Below are 18,047 nucleotides of genomic sequence, written 5' to 3' on the forward strand. Positions count from 1 at the left end.
GCGGTCTCCGTTTTCCACCCGCGGGAACTTCAGCCTGCGGGGAAGGGGGAGGATGGAGGCGTGGGAGTCCACGGTGGTACCCCTCAACCGGTCCCGAGCTGGGGTAGAGTCGCCCCGCGGGGAGTTCAACCTCTCCGGGTTGCCGGTGGCGGAGGGGAAGCCCCTCTTCGGCATCGGCATCGAGAACTTCATCACCTTGGTGGTCTTCGGCTTGATCTTCACCCTGGGGGTGCTGGGCAACTCGCTGGTGATCACGGTGCTGGCGAGGAGCAAGCCAGGCAAGCACCGCAGCACCACCAACATCTTCATCCTCAACCTGAGCATCGCCGACTTGGCCTACCTGCTCTTCTGCATCCCCTTCCAGTCCACGGTCTACGTGCTCCCCACCTGGGTGCTGGGCGCCTTCATCTGCAAGTTCATCCACTACTTCTTCACCGTCTCCATGCTGGTGAGCATCTTCACGCTCTCGGCCATGTCCGTGGACCGCTACGTGGCCATCGTCCACTCCCGACGCTCCTCGGCCTTGCGCGTTTCCCGCAACGCGCTGCTGGGCGTGGGGCTCATCTGGGCGCTCTCCTTCGCCATGGCCTCCCCTGTGGCTCACCACCAGCACCTCTTCCACCGCGAGGCCAGCAACCAGACCTTTTGCTGGGAGCACTGGCCCAACCCGCGCCACAAGAAGGTCTACGTGGTTTGCACATTCGTCTTCGGATATCTGCTCCCGCTGCTGCTCATCTCCTTCTGCTATGCCAAGGTGGGGCAAAGCGGGTAGTGGGGAAGGGTATGTAAGAGGGATGGGGGGACGCGATGGTGGCAGGTGTCCACGAGCTGTGGGGCCGTCTGTGGGCATGTGGAGGGACGTGGCACCGTCGGGAGGACACGGGGCAGGGGTGAGTTTGTGGCCCAAAGGGAGAGGGCCGGTGTTATAGCCGAGGGATGGCTGGGGGGCACGTGTGTGTGTGTGACACAGACAGGTCAGGACAGGGATTGCACAGGGTGGGGGGGGTCTGGCAGTTACTGGGGTCCCTCTGCCAGATTTCCTTGTTGCAAAGTGATAAGAAGCCCCAGTGCTCTGCTGCTTTCTCTGTCAGCACAACTATCCTATTTTCTTGCAGTGCCGTATGAGGAGTTTAACTCAAATGAAGTACAACAAAGCAACAAGTTGGTCAGGCTTCAGGCAAAGAATTGCAGTTCTTTAAAATGCAGTGCACTTACAAATGACACAAACCCGGCCATTTGGTCTGATGCAGTTAACGTGTTAAGAGCAAAACCAGTGCATCACGCTGCCTGGTCCCTGTGAGCCCTCTCTTGCCCCGGTTATGAGAGATTTACCTCCGACTCCAGCAAGGGCAGGTGGTGCTAGGGAGCAGTGCATGAGGACCCAGGGAGGAAAAAGCAATAAGTAAGGGTGCCTGAATAAGTGCATTTAAGGACTTTTCTGCCCAGGCAAACTGTCGCATTTTTCTGTGAATATTAATTGCGGCCTTTGGCGTAGGGTCCACTGTTTGCTGCTGGACAGGATCTGGAGCACCGGCTGCTACCTGCTGAGTTAGGCAGAGATCCTCCTGTTTCTGTGCCAGCAACCTTCAGTAGCAGGATTTCTCCTTAGGCAGTAATTAACATTTGAGATGATAGGTCTGCTCTTGCATATAAGGACTGCTTCAAGTGTTGAGAAGTCAGTTCTTTAATTGGCAAGTTCAATAGATGTAATTAAAGTATTTAATTTGAACAAATAATTTTATGTTCTGTTCAGTTTTGTATGCATTTTACAGCAACTTAATTGTGATGTGCAAATTAAGGCTAGAATGGCATTCAACTCTGCTAAAACCAACTTACGTAGAACTCAAAGGATAACATTTCTAAATTACTGTTTGTAATGAAACAAGTCTGACCTGGCAAAAGGTGAAGAAATACATATTTTCATACATAAACTGAGTTCTGTTTTCCCTGGGTGAATACACCAGTGTTTCATCTACAGTGGTGAATATGACGGAGCTGTGTGAAACTTGCGGCAGCCATAGATCATCAGAGTTTTAAGAAAATATTACATATTTCAGGGACAATGTTACAGAATGTGTGCGGAGGGAGCTTTTCAGCTATTAAGAATTCTTATATTTTTCAAAGCCAAAGCATCTTCAGTTTCAGTGTAAAGTACCAGCCTTCAAAGTCTGATTATATGAGAAAAGACTGAAAACAAGTCCTTCAAAATTACCACAGTCCTGCATAGTGTAGGGGGGAAAAAGGGGGAAATATGCTTAAACAAAGTATAAGCATAGTAAATACAACGCACCACATTGTTACAAAGCACCACTACAGAAGTAGATCTCTCAATATTAGTATGAATATGTAGTTAAAAAAAAAAGCACAAAAAAACCCAAACCAACAAAGCAACCCTATGTGAAAGGCATGTCCAGAACAAGTTCATAAAAGCAAGGCTACTCGAAGTTACACCTAACATCTTGTGCTTAAATTATTGCCAGCCTAGGATCTCACCCTTGCTTGGTGATGTGTTTTGAGCCTGTGTGTGTGGTCCTGCTTGCCATGGTGTCAGGCTGGAAGATCCAACCTGAAGGGATGAGTTTTAGGAGATACCTAGGAGGTACCTGGTATTCCCATCAGTGTCAATGAAGCTGAAAAATGCTGTGACTTGTACAAGGCCATTGGAGGTATTTGTACCCTGCAGCCTAAAAGCTCATTCCTGCCCTCATTACGAGCCACTGGCAAATCTCCAACTGCAATATTTTGGCACGTGGGGCAGGGTGAGGGAGAAATGAAGGGTGATAGTAGTTGAAAATCAGAGCTGGAGCTTTAGATTTGTCAAAGCCATTGCTACTCTCACAGGTCTCAAGCAAAGTGGTCACTGCGAGCTGTTATCAATGTCACTAAAGTACTATGAAGTTACAAGTTTTTTGGCTTCTGAATGCACGCAGAGTTAGAGGATTGCTGCTGTGTAATAGCCTCAGAAGTATTACAAAACTAAATGCATTCATTTCTTACGGACTTCACTGGTTTTCATGAACTGCGGGTCAGCTAAATAATGCAATCTTCTGATACAGTATATTAAGACAAAGGAGACTCATTTCTCTATTTGAATATATTGCCTTTTCTAGACTCCTTTAAGGCAGTCTGGTTTTTTTTATAAGCAAATTGCAACTGAACTTTCGGTTTTGAACATCTCATTTTTTAGGCACTCTAATAGGGAGCCGGGTTCTTTCTCTCTCTCACTCTCTTAAATATGTTAGGAGAGATTTGTATTTTCCCCAGTGGATAGCAATACTGTTACAACTTATGGAAGTGCTGAAATAACGTGAGGTATTTGAAAACAGTGTCCTCCCACAAAATCAGAACTGGAAATCTCACGTGATGTGTTCTCAAGGCAGGGATTTATGAGATTGTGGTCTGTGTCATGTGTGAAGAGCTACCTGTTTCCTCTCTCCCACAAATAACTTTTGTTCAATTTCAACCAAATTTGATAAAGGAGTGAAAATATCAGGAGCAATTATATTTCCCTGGTTTTGTGAAAACAGGAGTCAAGGAAGAACGTGTAGAATCTCTGTCATCCTCTCTCCTTTAAGGAGAGCCAGTCTGCACTCAGCTGTTATACATCAGACAAGCCACAGGGGGAAGAGGTCTTATGTAGCGTCTACTCATGGAGGAGACACATCTTTTTGGGAACACACATCTTTTGGGGAACACACAGTCAAGAAACCACAAATCCACAGGAAACCAGCTTTTGTTGGCTCACAGAACTACTCTTGAAAGGAGCTTACTACTCCAACCAGAGGGACAGTGATTAGATAGTTATTAGTTGAGTTACAGCACTGCGTACAAGTAGACAGCCTGTATTCTTATTTTTTTACCGCTTATTGTATTACTTGCCATATTTTTTTAATGCTGACTTTTTGTATGTGTTTTGTAACACTGCCACAATGTTTGCTCACTAGTATGTTCTTAAAGGGCAAAGTGATAAATGATTCCTAGGGAGCTTCTAAAAATTGACATCTGCCAGGGTAGTGCAATGTGACAGCTGATTTTAGGTGCCTCTGCTTTTGAGTACCCAGTTAATGAGGATTCAGTCCTTGCAAGTCAGAGCTCCTTCGATCAAACCTGTAGGCTGGACACCTAAAATCATTGGCAAATTTTTCCTTTTATAGATGTTATAATGTTAAAAGCTTTTTTTAAAAAAAAATATTTCTTGCCTTAAGAAAGTTTCCATTATTATCTATCATTCTAAACATTCTGAATTCATGGAAGTCATGTGTGATTTAAAGACTTTGTTAAAAGTAAGAGCCTCAACATAAAACACAAGCTCATATGGTTCTTGGCTTAAGATATTATATCTTAAATTTTGCTGACCAGCAAGGGAAAACTTTATTAAACTACACTCAAAAGAAAAAATAAAGGCTATGACACATTAGCAACACACTATTAAACGAAAGAGGGTGAAGGATCTGTTATGACAATAGAAGCAGCAGCATTACTTTAAAAAATGGATTGCGGGCAATGGCACTCGAATTTAAATCAGGTTCATACTATAAAATATGGTTCAGAATGTAATGCTCACATTATGACTCTGTTAAACAAGCAGTTCATTCTTATTAGATAATGACCTTGGGCAGGTGTTCCTGCTGCATGATTTTCAATGGCTGATAATGAAGGTGTAGTCAGTGGAAGGATGATATACAGCCAGGCAGGAAATATGCTCTGCAACAGTGTAGACTTTAAACTTTTACACTGTTTGGTAGACTTGTGTGAATAGGCAGAGACAGTTTAAGCTATTTTTCTCTCTCTTGCTTATAGGAAAACCCCCTTTCTCTATTTGGTTATAGTCCCTCAGCCTGGGCTCTCAAACCATCTTGAATGCAGTCCCTGAAACAACTGGGGAAACAAAATAAAACAAACAAACAAAAAAAGGATATTCTGTAGGCAAAATCCAGGGCCTCCCAAATGCCACCAGCGGTAGTCGTGGTAGTACAGTTTGGAGCAGACTGGAACTTCTTATACTTCTATGATCCTACAAGTCTCCTTGACACCCTCTTTCACAACAACATAACTTTCTTCCCACAGCACCCCACCCTCATCTCCAGAAAACAGGAAAGCTATTTCTTCCCTGAGAGCCAGATAAGATCTTTGATCGACAGGTACATGAAAGCTGGAGTTAGAAAAGTTCCATGTAAAGAGTTAATTTTTCCACAGAGCTGAATTTTTTAAAAATGTAAGACCTTATGAGAACAGGTTGTGACCTATTTTTTAGAAAGGTGGGTATTTCATTCCATGAGTTAAAAATGCACGTGCAAATATATCAGTGGACATTTTGAAATACTTTCTTTACAGAAATAACCTAAGATAAATTAAGAGGCACATGTAGAATTATTATTCATTCAGGTGAAGTGACAGTGGCTGTTAGAAGAACAATTGATTATTCATTGGCCCAGAGAAGAGATAATTTGAACAGGGCAGTGAGGAGAGATGTCTTTGAATTGCCTTGTAGTGTTTGTGCATAAACATGGCTCTTAATATCCCTCCATGGTGTTCTGCGTAGGTCTCTGAGTGCTGTTCCACTGCTGTTGATAGGTAATTAAATTCTGCCTATTTCTCTTGCTGCTGGTTTGCATACCATCTGGTACACTACCACGTAGAGCCAGCACATTTTCACTGCAGAGACTTATTTTGTGAAGTACGTATATGACCTGAAAGAGGGGAAGTTGAGAAGCATTCATTGGAAGGTTATAATCTAAATCTTCGATAAAACCCTCCACCCCCCCTCACCCTCTCAGCCCCCCCCCCAAATATCCAGTTTCACAGTTCTGTCTACTGCATTTTCTTTGGACTGGAGAGAGATACAATGCAAAAATTTGTGCTAAAAATTTCAGAAAAAAATGTTTGTAACTTTAAAAGAAGATTTTGCATTTGATTTCTGGGAAGAGTTTATCTGACTTTGGTTTGGGGCTGAGGGAAAATCACAGTACTGTACAGTCTCTGGGTAGCAGAGTGATGGGAAGTGAACTTCACTGTATTTCTCCCATGCTCTTTTTTGGTTTTACATTTTTCACCCATGGACTAAGCAATACACTTGTTTTGTACACAGTGAATAAAGAGTGTGTGAGCCAGAGGGTCATCAAACTGGTCTTCTGCTCGACCTCAGGGGCTCTTCTGTCCTTTCCTTCTGGTCTGCTTCTTCCTGGAGAAGAAGGGCTGAAGCCAAAACGGGACCTTCTCAGACAAAACCCATTTGTTTTTCTCCTGCCTTTGCAGAGCTCAGGTTAACCTTGGTAGCAGCCTGACTAATCTTTCAGAATAGGGAATGCATGCAGCACTGAGCCGTTCACGCACAAACATGTTGGTGCACAGATAAGCACAAATGAACTACACTTCCAATGTTAAGTGGTTACAAGTAATTTTTGGTTTTATAGTTGGTTGTGGTTCACTAGTAGCTAAGAGCAGATACTTACAAAGTGGAACCCACTGATGAGCTATGGTTATTCACAAATACCATCTTATTCCTTTTAATTCGTTATGTATGTTTCTAACTTCGCCAAAGTGGGATCAAGTCTATAGGTCATCTTGTCTGGTGTCTGTCCTGGTAGTGGTTAGCTGTGCATCCCAAAGAAAACAGAGAAAACATCCCTAGATTGTATAAGAGAATTTGAATTTATACCCTTTTCTCCCCTCAAGAAGTATCCTTATAAGCCCTAAAATTTAGTATTATATTCCTTAAAAAAACCCTTTTAATGCTGGATGATCTTACCTATTAAATTGTTCCCAGTTCATCTTAGAGCTCTGTAAAGTGCAACCTAACATTGTCATCATCATAACTGAGCTCTAAATCTGACAATCTCTAAAAAATTCCTCTTACCATATTTTAATTAAACCCTTGAATTTAATTAAGCACCTCCTTTTTTTAATTCTGTATGGTTTACAACTTGTTAAACACATTCAGCTGAAGAGCATATTCCCTGCCCTCCATGCCTACAAATCATGCTATATGAATATGTTAGATTCAGTTAAAAATGACTGCAGATAAAGTAGGGCATGCACCTCTACGCATCCACTATCCAAAAATCTTATGTGTAAATCATTATGTTAAAATTTGGACCCTGCTCTTGGATGATGAGCCTTTTTGAGATGTATTTTAAAAAGTTACTTATGAAATGTACATGACAAGTATCATCAAACTGTTGATAAAGGTCATGCCTCATGTGAGATACGTTTTAGTATAAATTATTTTTGAAAGCCTAAGCTTCTTTCAAGGATCAAATAGCGCCAGCATCCTGATTATATTAACCAAACATCCATCTGAAGAAAGCAAATTATGCAGGTGACTCAGAAAAGCTCTGACTCAAAACACACACTTTTTATGTTACATGCAGTAAAGGTCATTCTAAATTAACAAGCATTGAGATTTTTATGGAAGAAGAATGATTGCTAATTCTAGATGCATGATAGGTTTCCATTTGTTGCCTTGTTCATTTCTAATATGTATTTGTTATGTAATACATCTGAAATTTTATGTAAGAATTCAGTTGTGGTCTGCTTCATATTTGTTGATTTACACAGATGAAAAATCCTTTGGATTTTATACTGTGCACTTTTGAAATGTGTAAATTGCATCCGTAATGTTTGTAAGCAACTCATGCAGTACTGGAGAGCATAGTCTCAAATATATGGGTTCAAATTTTAGAAAATGGTGAAATACAAGGTGCAAATTAATCTTTTCAGGTTCTTAATCATCTGCATAAGAAGTTGAGAAACATGTCAAAGAAGTCAGAAGCATCCAAGAAAAAGGTAGGTTGCTTTCATTAACCATATGTATTTGTCTATATTTTAGTTTTATGGCTAAGCTAATTTGGTATTATATTGCTTGTTGCCAAAGATGTAATGGAGAGAAGAAATTGAAATGAAGTATTTAATGATGTATTCAGTGTCTCTCTGAACTTAGCAGGATTGGAATCTTTTCTGATCCAAGTTTTCCACCGCAGTGCATTAAGCCATAACCTGAGATCCCCATATTTTGAACTTCAGAGCATCTGAAATGTAGACATGGAGACATAACCTGTCTCTAATATTAAATGGGGTTTTTTGCTTCACAGGCATTTTTCCCTAACTTGTAAATCTGTTTTTGTTTTTTTTTTAACTAGCTGAATTTTTTAATGTTTTATGAAGAATTCCTAGGTTATATGATAAGACTTTAAAGTGAGGTTTATTGTGCTTACTGATAGGAGTCTTAATGATTCTGCAATTCTTCTATTGATTTTCCACAAAAAGTTTTTTTCTCTTATGTTCAAGACTTAAGTTGTATACTGATTACAAGTAGAATCGTGAAAGGTCTTTAAAGCAGAATATAAGCTTTGAGATTTAGAACAATATTTCAAAGATGTGTTTATATATTGAATTTGTCAGTTAATATAATATGGTTCTGATTTTTGAGCAGATTTGACCACAGTAATCATTTGACTAACTTCTCAGTTTATGAATGTGGAGTTAGGAAAAACCCTTAGGCTATAGCTCTTCATTTGATCTGATCACAATTACCATATGGGCATGCAGACTGTCTGCAGTGTAAATGAGATATACATGGGCTCAACAGGCAATAAGTTATCTCTTATTTACGCATTCTCTATTTTTTTGAAAAATATCCTATTCAATAGATTTTAATTCCTCGAATTAAAAGCATTACGACCCTGATTCCGTAAAATACTTAACATATATACTTTTGCACTTAATGTCATCAAGGCTAAAGGTGTATTTTTCAAAGACCATCCCTACTCTCATCTAAATTATTCTCAAATTGAAATATCTGTGCATTTCCTCTAAATATTAACACTTAAAAATTGCAACTAAAAACCAGATCTGGCTAGGAACTGGCTTTCATAGCTTCAGGGAAAAGCATTACAGATAGGCCCAAGACTGCTTGGATGTATCAGGGTTCAGTAACCAAAGGCGGGGGGAGGAAGCAGCACAAAACTTATTTTTGCCTTAGAAAATAAGTTTCTGATCCTAAGGCCTCATTCGTGTTTTTCAAAGCAACTCTTTTCACTAGTGTCCTGTCTCTCTCTGGTTACTGTATCTTTCTTTTTTTCCTTCTACTGTTTTGTTAAGAATGCATTTCAGGCTTAATTATACATTTCTAGCTTTATTCAAACCTTTATGAAAATTTCAGTAGTAGAATCTTAGAATTAATTTGCTATACGTGTGGAAAAAAGTTAATGAAAAATATGATTGTGCCTAAATGTTATTTTTCATGCTTTTTGGTCACAAAGCATCAATATTAACATCATGTATTTCAGGTGGGTTTTATTTGCTAATGAGAAACCCTAAGCAAGCTCCCATTAGGTAAACAAGAGCTGCCCTTTAGTGTTACCTTGGTTGCAAGGCGTAGTGGTGATTTTGGAAAGGTAAACTCTGAAGTTAGGCTTGGGAGGAATAATGGGATAAAACAGATGTTGTGAGGTTTCCTAATGCAAAATTACTTATTCTGCAGATATGAAATACCTGAAGTAAAATAGTTACAAGAGACACGGTGTCAACCTCTGCTTTCAGGTGCATGTGTACGGTCCACTGAAAGTCAGTGATTTTCCTGGTGGTTTTTTTTTTTAGAATTTGAACAAACTGAAGTAATATACTTCTTTTGAAGTAATTGTGCATGTGGTATCCAGACAATCTGTTTTCAGTTGGAATGTTAACACCTTGAAGGAATTGGAGAATGAACTGCTCTTAATTTGTACTTCCTTGTTAGTACATATTCTCCTGATGAGACCTGAAAGAGAAAATATTTGTGTGGCTATTTGTTAGTGGCAAAAACTCCACAGGGCTAAATAGAGGAACTGTGTGTGAAAACAGATCAATCCTTGACACTAAACAAATTATACGTACTACAGATATAATGTACTTTGGTTTCTGTTGTGAGATTTTTCTAACCAACAACAGTATCTGTCATAAGTTATTTTGGCCCGTTGCCGCAGAAATCAAACTTTTTTCTTCTGTAAGTTTCTATAAGTTAAATCACATTGTGATTAGGTAGGTCAGTCTGAATTATTACTGAGCATTAATCAATTCAAGAAGTATAGACCAAGTTCAATAAGCTAGCAAAAAGTCTAGATATTCTCTGTGCTGCAGTATTTATCACTCTGTGGCCACTGGGTTAGTTTTGCCTGTGAAGAAGAGCCTAAGTTATGTGAAAAATTATGTTGTGAAGTGTTAATATAGTAATTATAATGGTCCATAACATAATATGCTTTGGAATTAATATTAGGCTTTTATTGGGAGAATGATTTAGTTGAAAGAGGTAGTTGTTAGAGGAGTAGATACTAGTTGAGCAACTGCGAAGCACTAACTGCTGTTTCTGAAGTGGAAGCTAAAGAAAACATTGGCAGTCAAACTCCCCTGTGCCCTGGGAGAATACCTTCAGCGCCTGAAAGGTCTGTACTGACTGATACTGTGGCTGTCTGGATGGATCTAATCAACTTGATGGCCCTTCCTCTCATAAATAACAGAAGTGGAGTCAGGAGACAGCACTGAGGATATTTTGTGTTCCATTTTTCTGAATTCAGTATTTGGTGGTGAGCTTTGATTTCCAGGCTGGTTTTGACAATGCGCAATCACCGGAAATTTCAAGCTCCTTACTTTTCTCTTTTTTTCCCTAGTTGTATCCCAGAACGTTGTTGTATGACTCCCCCTGTGGGAATTTTACGTTAAAGGAGAGACTTTCAAAAAAGCCCCTGCTCCTTTTGTAGACACTGGAGCAAAGTTTTTGTCTGACTGCTCTAAGCTCTTCCACTAGCTGCCTTCATGTATAATAGATCTTTCTTGAAATTTTGTCAGCAATCCATAAAATACAGGTCATTAGATCTGGATGAGATTTCCCAAAGGCCCGTGTTATCATTATTTTACATCAAGCTTATGTCCGCCTCAGAAAAGGCTAGGCTTTTGTGTAGGGAATCCGGAACATCATTTTTACCTTCGAGGAGAGTCATACATTTGCCTTTTACTGTGGTATTTTCAAGGCTAAAGTTCTCCTTGCAGTAGTTCACTATGCAAAATAAAGCCCATATAGGTAATGGAGTAAAATCAGTAATAAATATTCCAAAGTGTGATCTCTCTCAGTATACCTTTTTCCCCCCCAAATAATGGTTTTGAAGCAGGTTTAAAACTTATTCTTCAAGTGCTCACCAGACATCTGTGTTTTCCTTTCCCTGTCTCAGACAGCACAGACTGTGTTGGTGGTGGTAGTGGTTTTTGGCATCTCCTGGCTGCCGCATCACGTGATTCATCTCTGGGCTGCATTTGGAGTTTTCCCACTGACTCAAGCCTCCTTTCTCTTCAGAGTCACTGCACACTGCCTGGCTTACAGCAATTCCTCTGTGAACCCAATTATATACGCATTTCTCTCTGAAAATTTTAGGAAAGCCTACAAACAAGTCTTCAAATGCCAGATAGGTAACGAGTCACCTCTGAATGATGCTAAGGAAAATAAAAGTCGGATAGATACACCGCCATCTACCAACTGTACACACGTGTGAACTTTTCGAAGTCCTGTATGTTGGCTCTTCGTTTGCGTGAACTAAACACCTAGAAAACAAAGCACAATGAGCTTTATCCTGGGTTTATTTCGATAAAGCTAGTTGGTATTTAATGTACTGAAGTTGCAATTGTAGCAAAAGTTTGTGAAACTTTATGAAAGAAAACTGGCCTGATCCTTTGGATCTTAGATAGCTTTGTCAAATGAAGCTCTTGGACCTTTAAAAGATGCTTGAGAAAAAAATGTTGGAGGTGATATGTCTGTATTCTTACTCGCTAAGCATACGGTTTGTAAATGTTCAAATATACAAGAAGTGAATGTTGATATGGACAAGTAACTTTTTGACATCTTACTCTATAGAAGTGAAGAGATGGCTAAATTTTCTGTCTTACAGAAAATAAATACCATACTACTATGATTTCAGAAAGGAAAACTTTTGTTCTCTCTTCAGATTGTTTTGACAATGCCTTCTCTCTTTTTAAAGTAAAGATGGGCTCTGATTTGGAGTTGAAATAACCCTTGTACAACTTGAGGCAATTGCTTTAGAGAGGAAATGCTAATTTTACCCGTTTATCTGTCTTTTTAGTGTGACATACTGAGTAATGATGGATGTTTTTCCACTTCATATGCTTGCCTTACTGTATACACAGAACTTTTGTCTACGCTTTTGTCTATAAGGTTTTGTTTATGGCCTGTATGTAGTTGTACCAAAATGAGGATTTGTGTCTATGAGGGAAGCTTTTCTTCATGTGTTGCATGTGCATGTGTGTGTATGTTTTGTTAACTTTATAGACTTTGAGATGGAGATACAGTTTTAAATGTGCAATATATACATATGTTTTAAAATATTATGTTCCATAAAGTAACTCTGGGCAATGCTTAAGCGTTTAAAAATAGCATTCCCTTAAAAGTTGTAGGAAGGGCTTGATACCATGTAGCTCTAAATTGGAAAAATTCAGGAGGATGCATTTAAATCAATACAAAATATATAAATTAAATGGTCCAATTCTTCAAATTCTTAAATAAGATAATTAGTTTCAGCAATTTTATAAAAGTACTTAATATGTCTGTAAGTGGTAAACCACTAAAGAAATAGCAGAAGGGCACTCAGTCCTTTGAGAACATTATTGTTAGCTGGAGCAAGATATGCTTTTACCTTTTTTATTAATGACCCATAGACTCATAGAGTAAATTAAGTAGAAGGAACCCCCGGACATCCTCTCAAGGCAGGGCTACCCTCAGAGTTTGATCAGTTCCTTGTCTAGGCAAGTTTTGAAAATTTCTAAGGATGGCAATTGAACAGTTTTCTTGCGGCAACCTGTGCCAGTACCTAATCACCCTCACTAAAATATTTTTTCTATTTTTTCTTATCCCCAGCTGGGATTTCCCTTGATGTAGCTCGTGACCGTTGCCTTCTGTCCTTTTGCTGTGTACTTAAGTCTTCTCTCTAACATGTAATTTAAGACGGCAATTAAATGTCCCCCTAGCCTTCTCTTCTGAAACAATGCATCACTCCCCGTCTCTCCTCATCTGTTGTGCTCCAGCTCTCTGGCCGAATTAGCGGCCTTCCACTGGCCTTTCTCCAGCGTATCCATCCCTCTCATGAACCAGCATGTTCAAAACTGAACAGTGTGTTCCAGATGTGGCCTCATGAGCACTGAGTAGACAAATCGCTTCCCTTGACCCGTTGGCTGATTCTTGCTGATACAGCCCAGTACTACAGTAATTTATTGCTGCAAGGGTACACTGCTGACTCACATTTAATTTCTGCTTTACAAATTCTCTCGTGTCCTTTTCTGCAGAACTGCACTGAGTCCCAGTCCAAGTTTCGGGACTTTGCTTTTGGCTTTGTTGAACTTCATGCATTTGATAGCTGTTACTTCCATTCTTCTGGCTTATCAAGGGCCTTCTGAAAGGTAACCCTGCTCTCCAGCTTATCTACCACTTCCCTGGGTTTGGTATCATGTGCAAACTTGCTGAGAGAGTCCTGCACCCTTATCTAGGTCTTTGAAGATGCTAAATAGTGTTGGCCAGATGCTCTGTCAGATTCCTCCTTCTCCACAAACTTGCTTTAAAGAAAAAAGTTCAGAGTGGTGGAACATCAACTATGGAGGGTTAGCTCACATGAAAATGTTTGCATTTATGTGTCAGTATTGTCTGCTTGGAATCAGTAAAATAATATTGAAGACATGCTATTGTATGCATGGTGTTTGTGCCCATTCTTTCATAAGAGACAGTTTGGTGATATTGCTAGGAGCACAAACTATATGAAAAAAACCCCTCAATTGGAGAAGAAGGGTTTATCTGTGCAGGAAACCATTTTCTGGGTTAGGATTGAAGCTAGGAAGCACAGCCTAGAACAGTAAGTTCCTTTGAGTTTTCAGATCCTCATCGACCACTCAGATTATTAAAGCACTGTCAGACTTCAGCTGAATTTATAACATATTAGGAGATTCTACAACTTTGAAAATTCTATTTTTTCCTTTTAAAAAATTGCTTGTTATTTTATTACCTTGAATAAAAAATTACAATGTCAATATATAATTGTATAAAGTTAACATGCTGAATTTATTGTTTCCTCTGGAAAAGGCTTTTTTTTCTTAATTGTACATAATTTTAAACTTGCTTGATAGCAATGGAACTATAACCGTTTGAAATTTTAAGGGGGGGGCGGGGACGGGACTGCAGTAACAGCTAGTAAGAAAGGCCACACCTGGTTCCTGGTGAGATCAGTAAAACTTCCACCTCACTATTCAGAGAAACCTTAAGAAGCAGCTGACGCTCCAAGGCTCAGTTTCCTGCCTAAAACACGCTTTTGTTGATCGTTGTCTCTAGCGTGACTTTGACATACTCAGCTGTGACACGGAGGTTGTGAACGTAAAAGCAATGTTAACGTAAACTGTGTCTAAACCCCGAGCAGCTGTACAGTTGGGCAGGAAGTTGTCATGCCACAAAAATGGCTAATTTGGGCAAGAAATTGGGGAATGGGTGCTAATGACCCCTTACAACTGAATGTCTGCTTTCAAATTCTGAGCTTGTTGGCAGACATTATTGTTTCTGGTGGAGGGCAAAGCAAAAGTTTCACCTCACTTACTTGCCTAATATGCTTTTTTACATCTTTTAACCAGAAAGGTTAATCTCAGTGTATACAAAGTAAAGAAAAAAAAAAAAAATTTCTCTGGCTAGGGCTGAATTTTCCACTCATAGAAAGATAAATAATCCCACTGAATTCCACCCTGTTGTGTGAATTTGAAAATATTGTTCTGTACAAAACAAAATAGGCAGCAGGAATGATTACTCAAATTCTTCTTGAACTAAAGCAAGATATGTGTGTGTAATTAAGCAAATATTTAAGAGAAATTTAAGTTTCTTTTAAATTATATTTCTTATAAATTGAGAGAATTGGAGAATCCCAACAGAAACTGCTACTCACATAGGTTTTTTTTAAACTTCCTAAAATTTTGTTGTATGTATACTGCCAAAATGCTTCCTCTTTGTGCTGCTTCACAAGTGTCTCCCAAAGTTTAAAACATACAATGCACTTTCAACATTGATGATAGAATTAGTGTATCCCATCAGATCAAGTAGTAGTTGTTCAGTCCATCTTAAAACTGTGTCTTAGTGGGAAATGTAGAAGTCTTGTCTTTTCATAGTTTTCTCTACAGACTGGATGAAAGACCTGTGGAGAAGTAGCATCTCCGCAGCACTTCATGCTAACGTGAGAGGGTCTCCTTTCTTGCAGGCTCTGGAAAGAATCATAGAAACATAGAATGGTTTGGGTTGGAAGGGACCTTACAGATCATCTAGTTCCAACCCATGGACAGGGCAGGGCAGGGACACCTTCCGCTAGACCAGGTTGCTCAAAGCCCCGTCCAACCTGGCCTTGAACACTTCCGGGGATGGGGCATCCACAACCTCTCTGGGCAGCCTGTTCCAGTGCCTCACCACCCTCCCAGTGAAGAACTTCTTCCTTACATCTAATCTAAATCTACCCTCTTTCAGTTTAAAGCCATCACCCCTTGTCCTGTCACTATATGCCCTTGTAAAAAGTCCCTCTCCAGCTTTTCTGTAGGCCCCCTTTAGGTACTGGAAGGCTGCTACAAGGTCTCCCTGGAGCCTTCTCTTCTCCAGGCCAAACAACCCCAATTCTTTCAGCTTGTCCTCATAGGAGAGGTCCTCCAGCCCTCTGATCATCTTCGTGGCCCTCTGGACTGAATCCAACAGGTCCATGTCCTTCTTATGCTGGGGGCCCCAGAGCTGAATGCAGTACTCCAGGTGGGGTCTCATGAGAGCAGAGTAGAGGGGGAGAATCCCCTCCCTCGACCTGCTGGTCACACTTCTTTTGATGCAGCCCAGGATACGGTTGGCTTTCTGGGCTGCAAACATACATTGTCAGGTCATGTTGAGCTTCTTGTCAACCAACACCCCCAAGTCCTTCTCCTCAGGGCTGCTCTCAATCCATTCATTGCCCAGTCTGTATTTGTGCTTGGGATTGCTCTGACCCATGTGCAGGACCTTGCACTTGGCCTTGTTGAACTTCATGAGTTGTGCGCAGGCCCACCTCTCAAGCCTGTCAGGGTCCCTCTGGATGGCATCCCTTCTCTCCAAGCATGTCAACCTCACCACACAGCTTGCTGTTGTCGGCAAACTTGCTAAGGGTGCGCTCAATCCCACTGTCAGTGTTGCTGACAAAGACGCTAAACAGCTCCGGTCCCAATACTGACCCGTGAGGAATGCCACTCGACACTGGTCCCCACTCAGACATCGAGCCGTTGACCGCCGGTCTTTGAGTGCGACCATCCAGCCAATTCCTTATCTACAGGGCGGTCCATCCGCCAGATCCATGTCTCTCCAATTCAGAGACAAGGATGTCGTGCGCAACAGTGTCAAACATTTTGCACAAGTCCAGGTAGATGATGTCCGTTGCTCTTCCCTTATCCACCAACACTGTAACCCTGTCATAAAAGGCCACCAGATTTGTCAGGCTCAATTTGCCCTTAATGAAGCCATGTTGGCTGTCTCCAACCACCTCCTTATTTTCCATTTGCCTTAGCATAGTTTCCAGGAGGGTTCGCTCCATGATCCTCCTGGGCACAGAGGTGAGACTGACTGGCCTGTAGCTCCCTGGGTCCTCTTTTTTTCCCTTTTTAAAACTGGGGGTTATGTTTCCCCTTTTCCAGTCAGTGGGAACTTCTCTGGACTGCCACGACTTCTCAAATATGATGGATAGTGGCTTAGTCACTTCATCCGCCAGTTCCTTCAGGACCCATGGATGCATCTCATCAGGTCCCATGGACTTGTGCACCTTCAGGTTCCTTAGATGGTCTCAAACCTGATCTTCTCCTACAGTGGGTGGTTCTTCATTCTCCCAGTCCTTGCCTTTGCCTTCTGTGACTTGGGCGGTGTGGCTGGAGCACTTTCTGGTGAAGATTGAGGCAAAAGTTGTTGAGTACCTCAGTCTTCTGCAGGTTCTGGGTAACCAGGTCTCCTGTTTCCTTCCAGAGAGGGCCCACATTTTTTCTGGTCTTCCTTTTATCACCAATGTACCTATAGAAGCTTTTCTAGTTGCCCTTGACATCCCTGGCAGGGCTTTGGCTCTCCTAACTGATCCCTGGCTGCTCAGACAACTTCCCTGTATTCCTCCCAGGCTGCCTGTCCTTGCTTCCACCCTCTGTAGGCTCCCTTTCAGCGTTTGAGTTTGTCCAAGAGCTCCTTGTTCATCCACACAGGCCTCCTGGTGTTTTTGCCTGACTTCCTCTTTGTCGGGTTGCATCGCTTCTGAGCTTGGAGGAGGTGACCCTTGAATATTAACCAGCTTTCTTGGGCCCCTCTTTCCTCCAGGGCTGTATCCCATGATACTCTACCAAGCAGATCCCTGAAGAGGCCAAAGTCTGCTCTCCTGAAGTCCAAGGTAGTGAGCTTGCTGTACACCTTCCTCACTGCCCTAAGGATCTTGAAATCCACCATTTCATGGTCACTGCAGCCAAGGCTGCCCTTGAGCTTCACATTCCCCACCAGCCCCTCCTTGTTGGTGAGAACAAGGTCCAGCATAGGACCTCTCCTCATTGGCTCCTCCGTCACTTGGAGAAGGAAGTTATCCTCAACACATTCCAGGAACCTCCTGGGTTGCTTATGCCCTGCCGTGTTGTCCCTCCAACAGCTATCAGGGTAGTTGAAATCCCCCATGAGGACCAGGACTTGTGGACATGAGGCTGTTTCTATCTGTCTATAGAGAGCCTCATCCACTCGGTCTTCCTGGTCGAGTGGCCTGTAGCAGACCCCCACTATAATGTCACCTGTCCCTGCCCTCCCTTTGATCCTGACCCATAGGCCCTTGGTCAGCTCCTCATCCATCCTCAGGCGGAGCTCCATGCACTGGTCACTGACATAGAAGGTGACACCCCCTCCTCCTCTCCCCTGCTTGTCCTTCCTAAAGAGCCTGTATCCTTCCATTCCAACACCCCAGTCATAGCAGCCATCCCGCCACGTCTCCATGGTGAAGGGGCTCAGTTCTGCCCATCTTCTGATG

At 41.5% G+C, this 18,047-nt stretch overlaps 1 protein-coding gene across 1 annotated transcript; it reads left to right on the plus strand.

The window, feature by feature from the left end:
* Window positions 1-50: 50 nt before the first annotated feature.
* On the plus strand, window positions 51-11,543 carry GALR1 (galanin receptor 1). Its single transcript, XM_010577942.1, has 3 exons — window positions 51-754; window positions 7,720-7,785; window positions 11,202-11,543. Exons 1-3 carry the CDS (start codon window positions 53-55, stop codon window positions 11,517-11,519), a joined length of 1,086 nt encoding a protein of 361 aa, XP_010576244.1. The 5' UTR covers window positions 51-52; the 3' UTR covers window positions 11,520-11,543.
* The last annotated feature ends 6,504 nt before the right edge of the window (window positions 11,544-18,047 follow it).

Source organism: Haliaeetus leucocephalus, unplaced genomic scaffold, assembly GCF_000737465.1.
Source record: "Haliaeetus leucocephalus isolate CR32 unplaced genomic scaffold, Haliaeetus_leucocephalus-4.0 Scaffold587, whole genome shotgun sequence".
Classification (NCBI taxonomy): Eukaryota; Metazoa; Chordata; class Aves; order Accipitriformes; family Accipitridae; genus Haliaeetus; species Haliaeetus leucocephalus.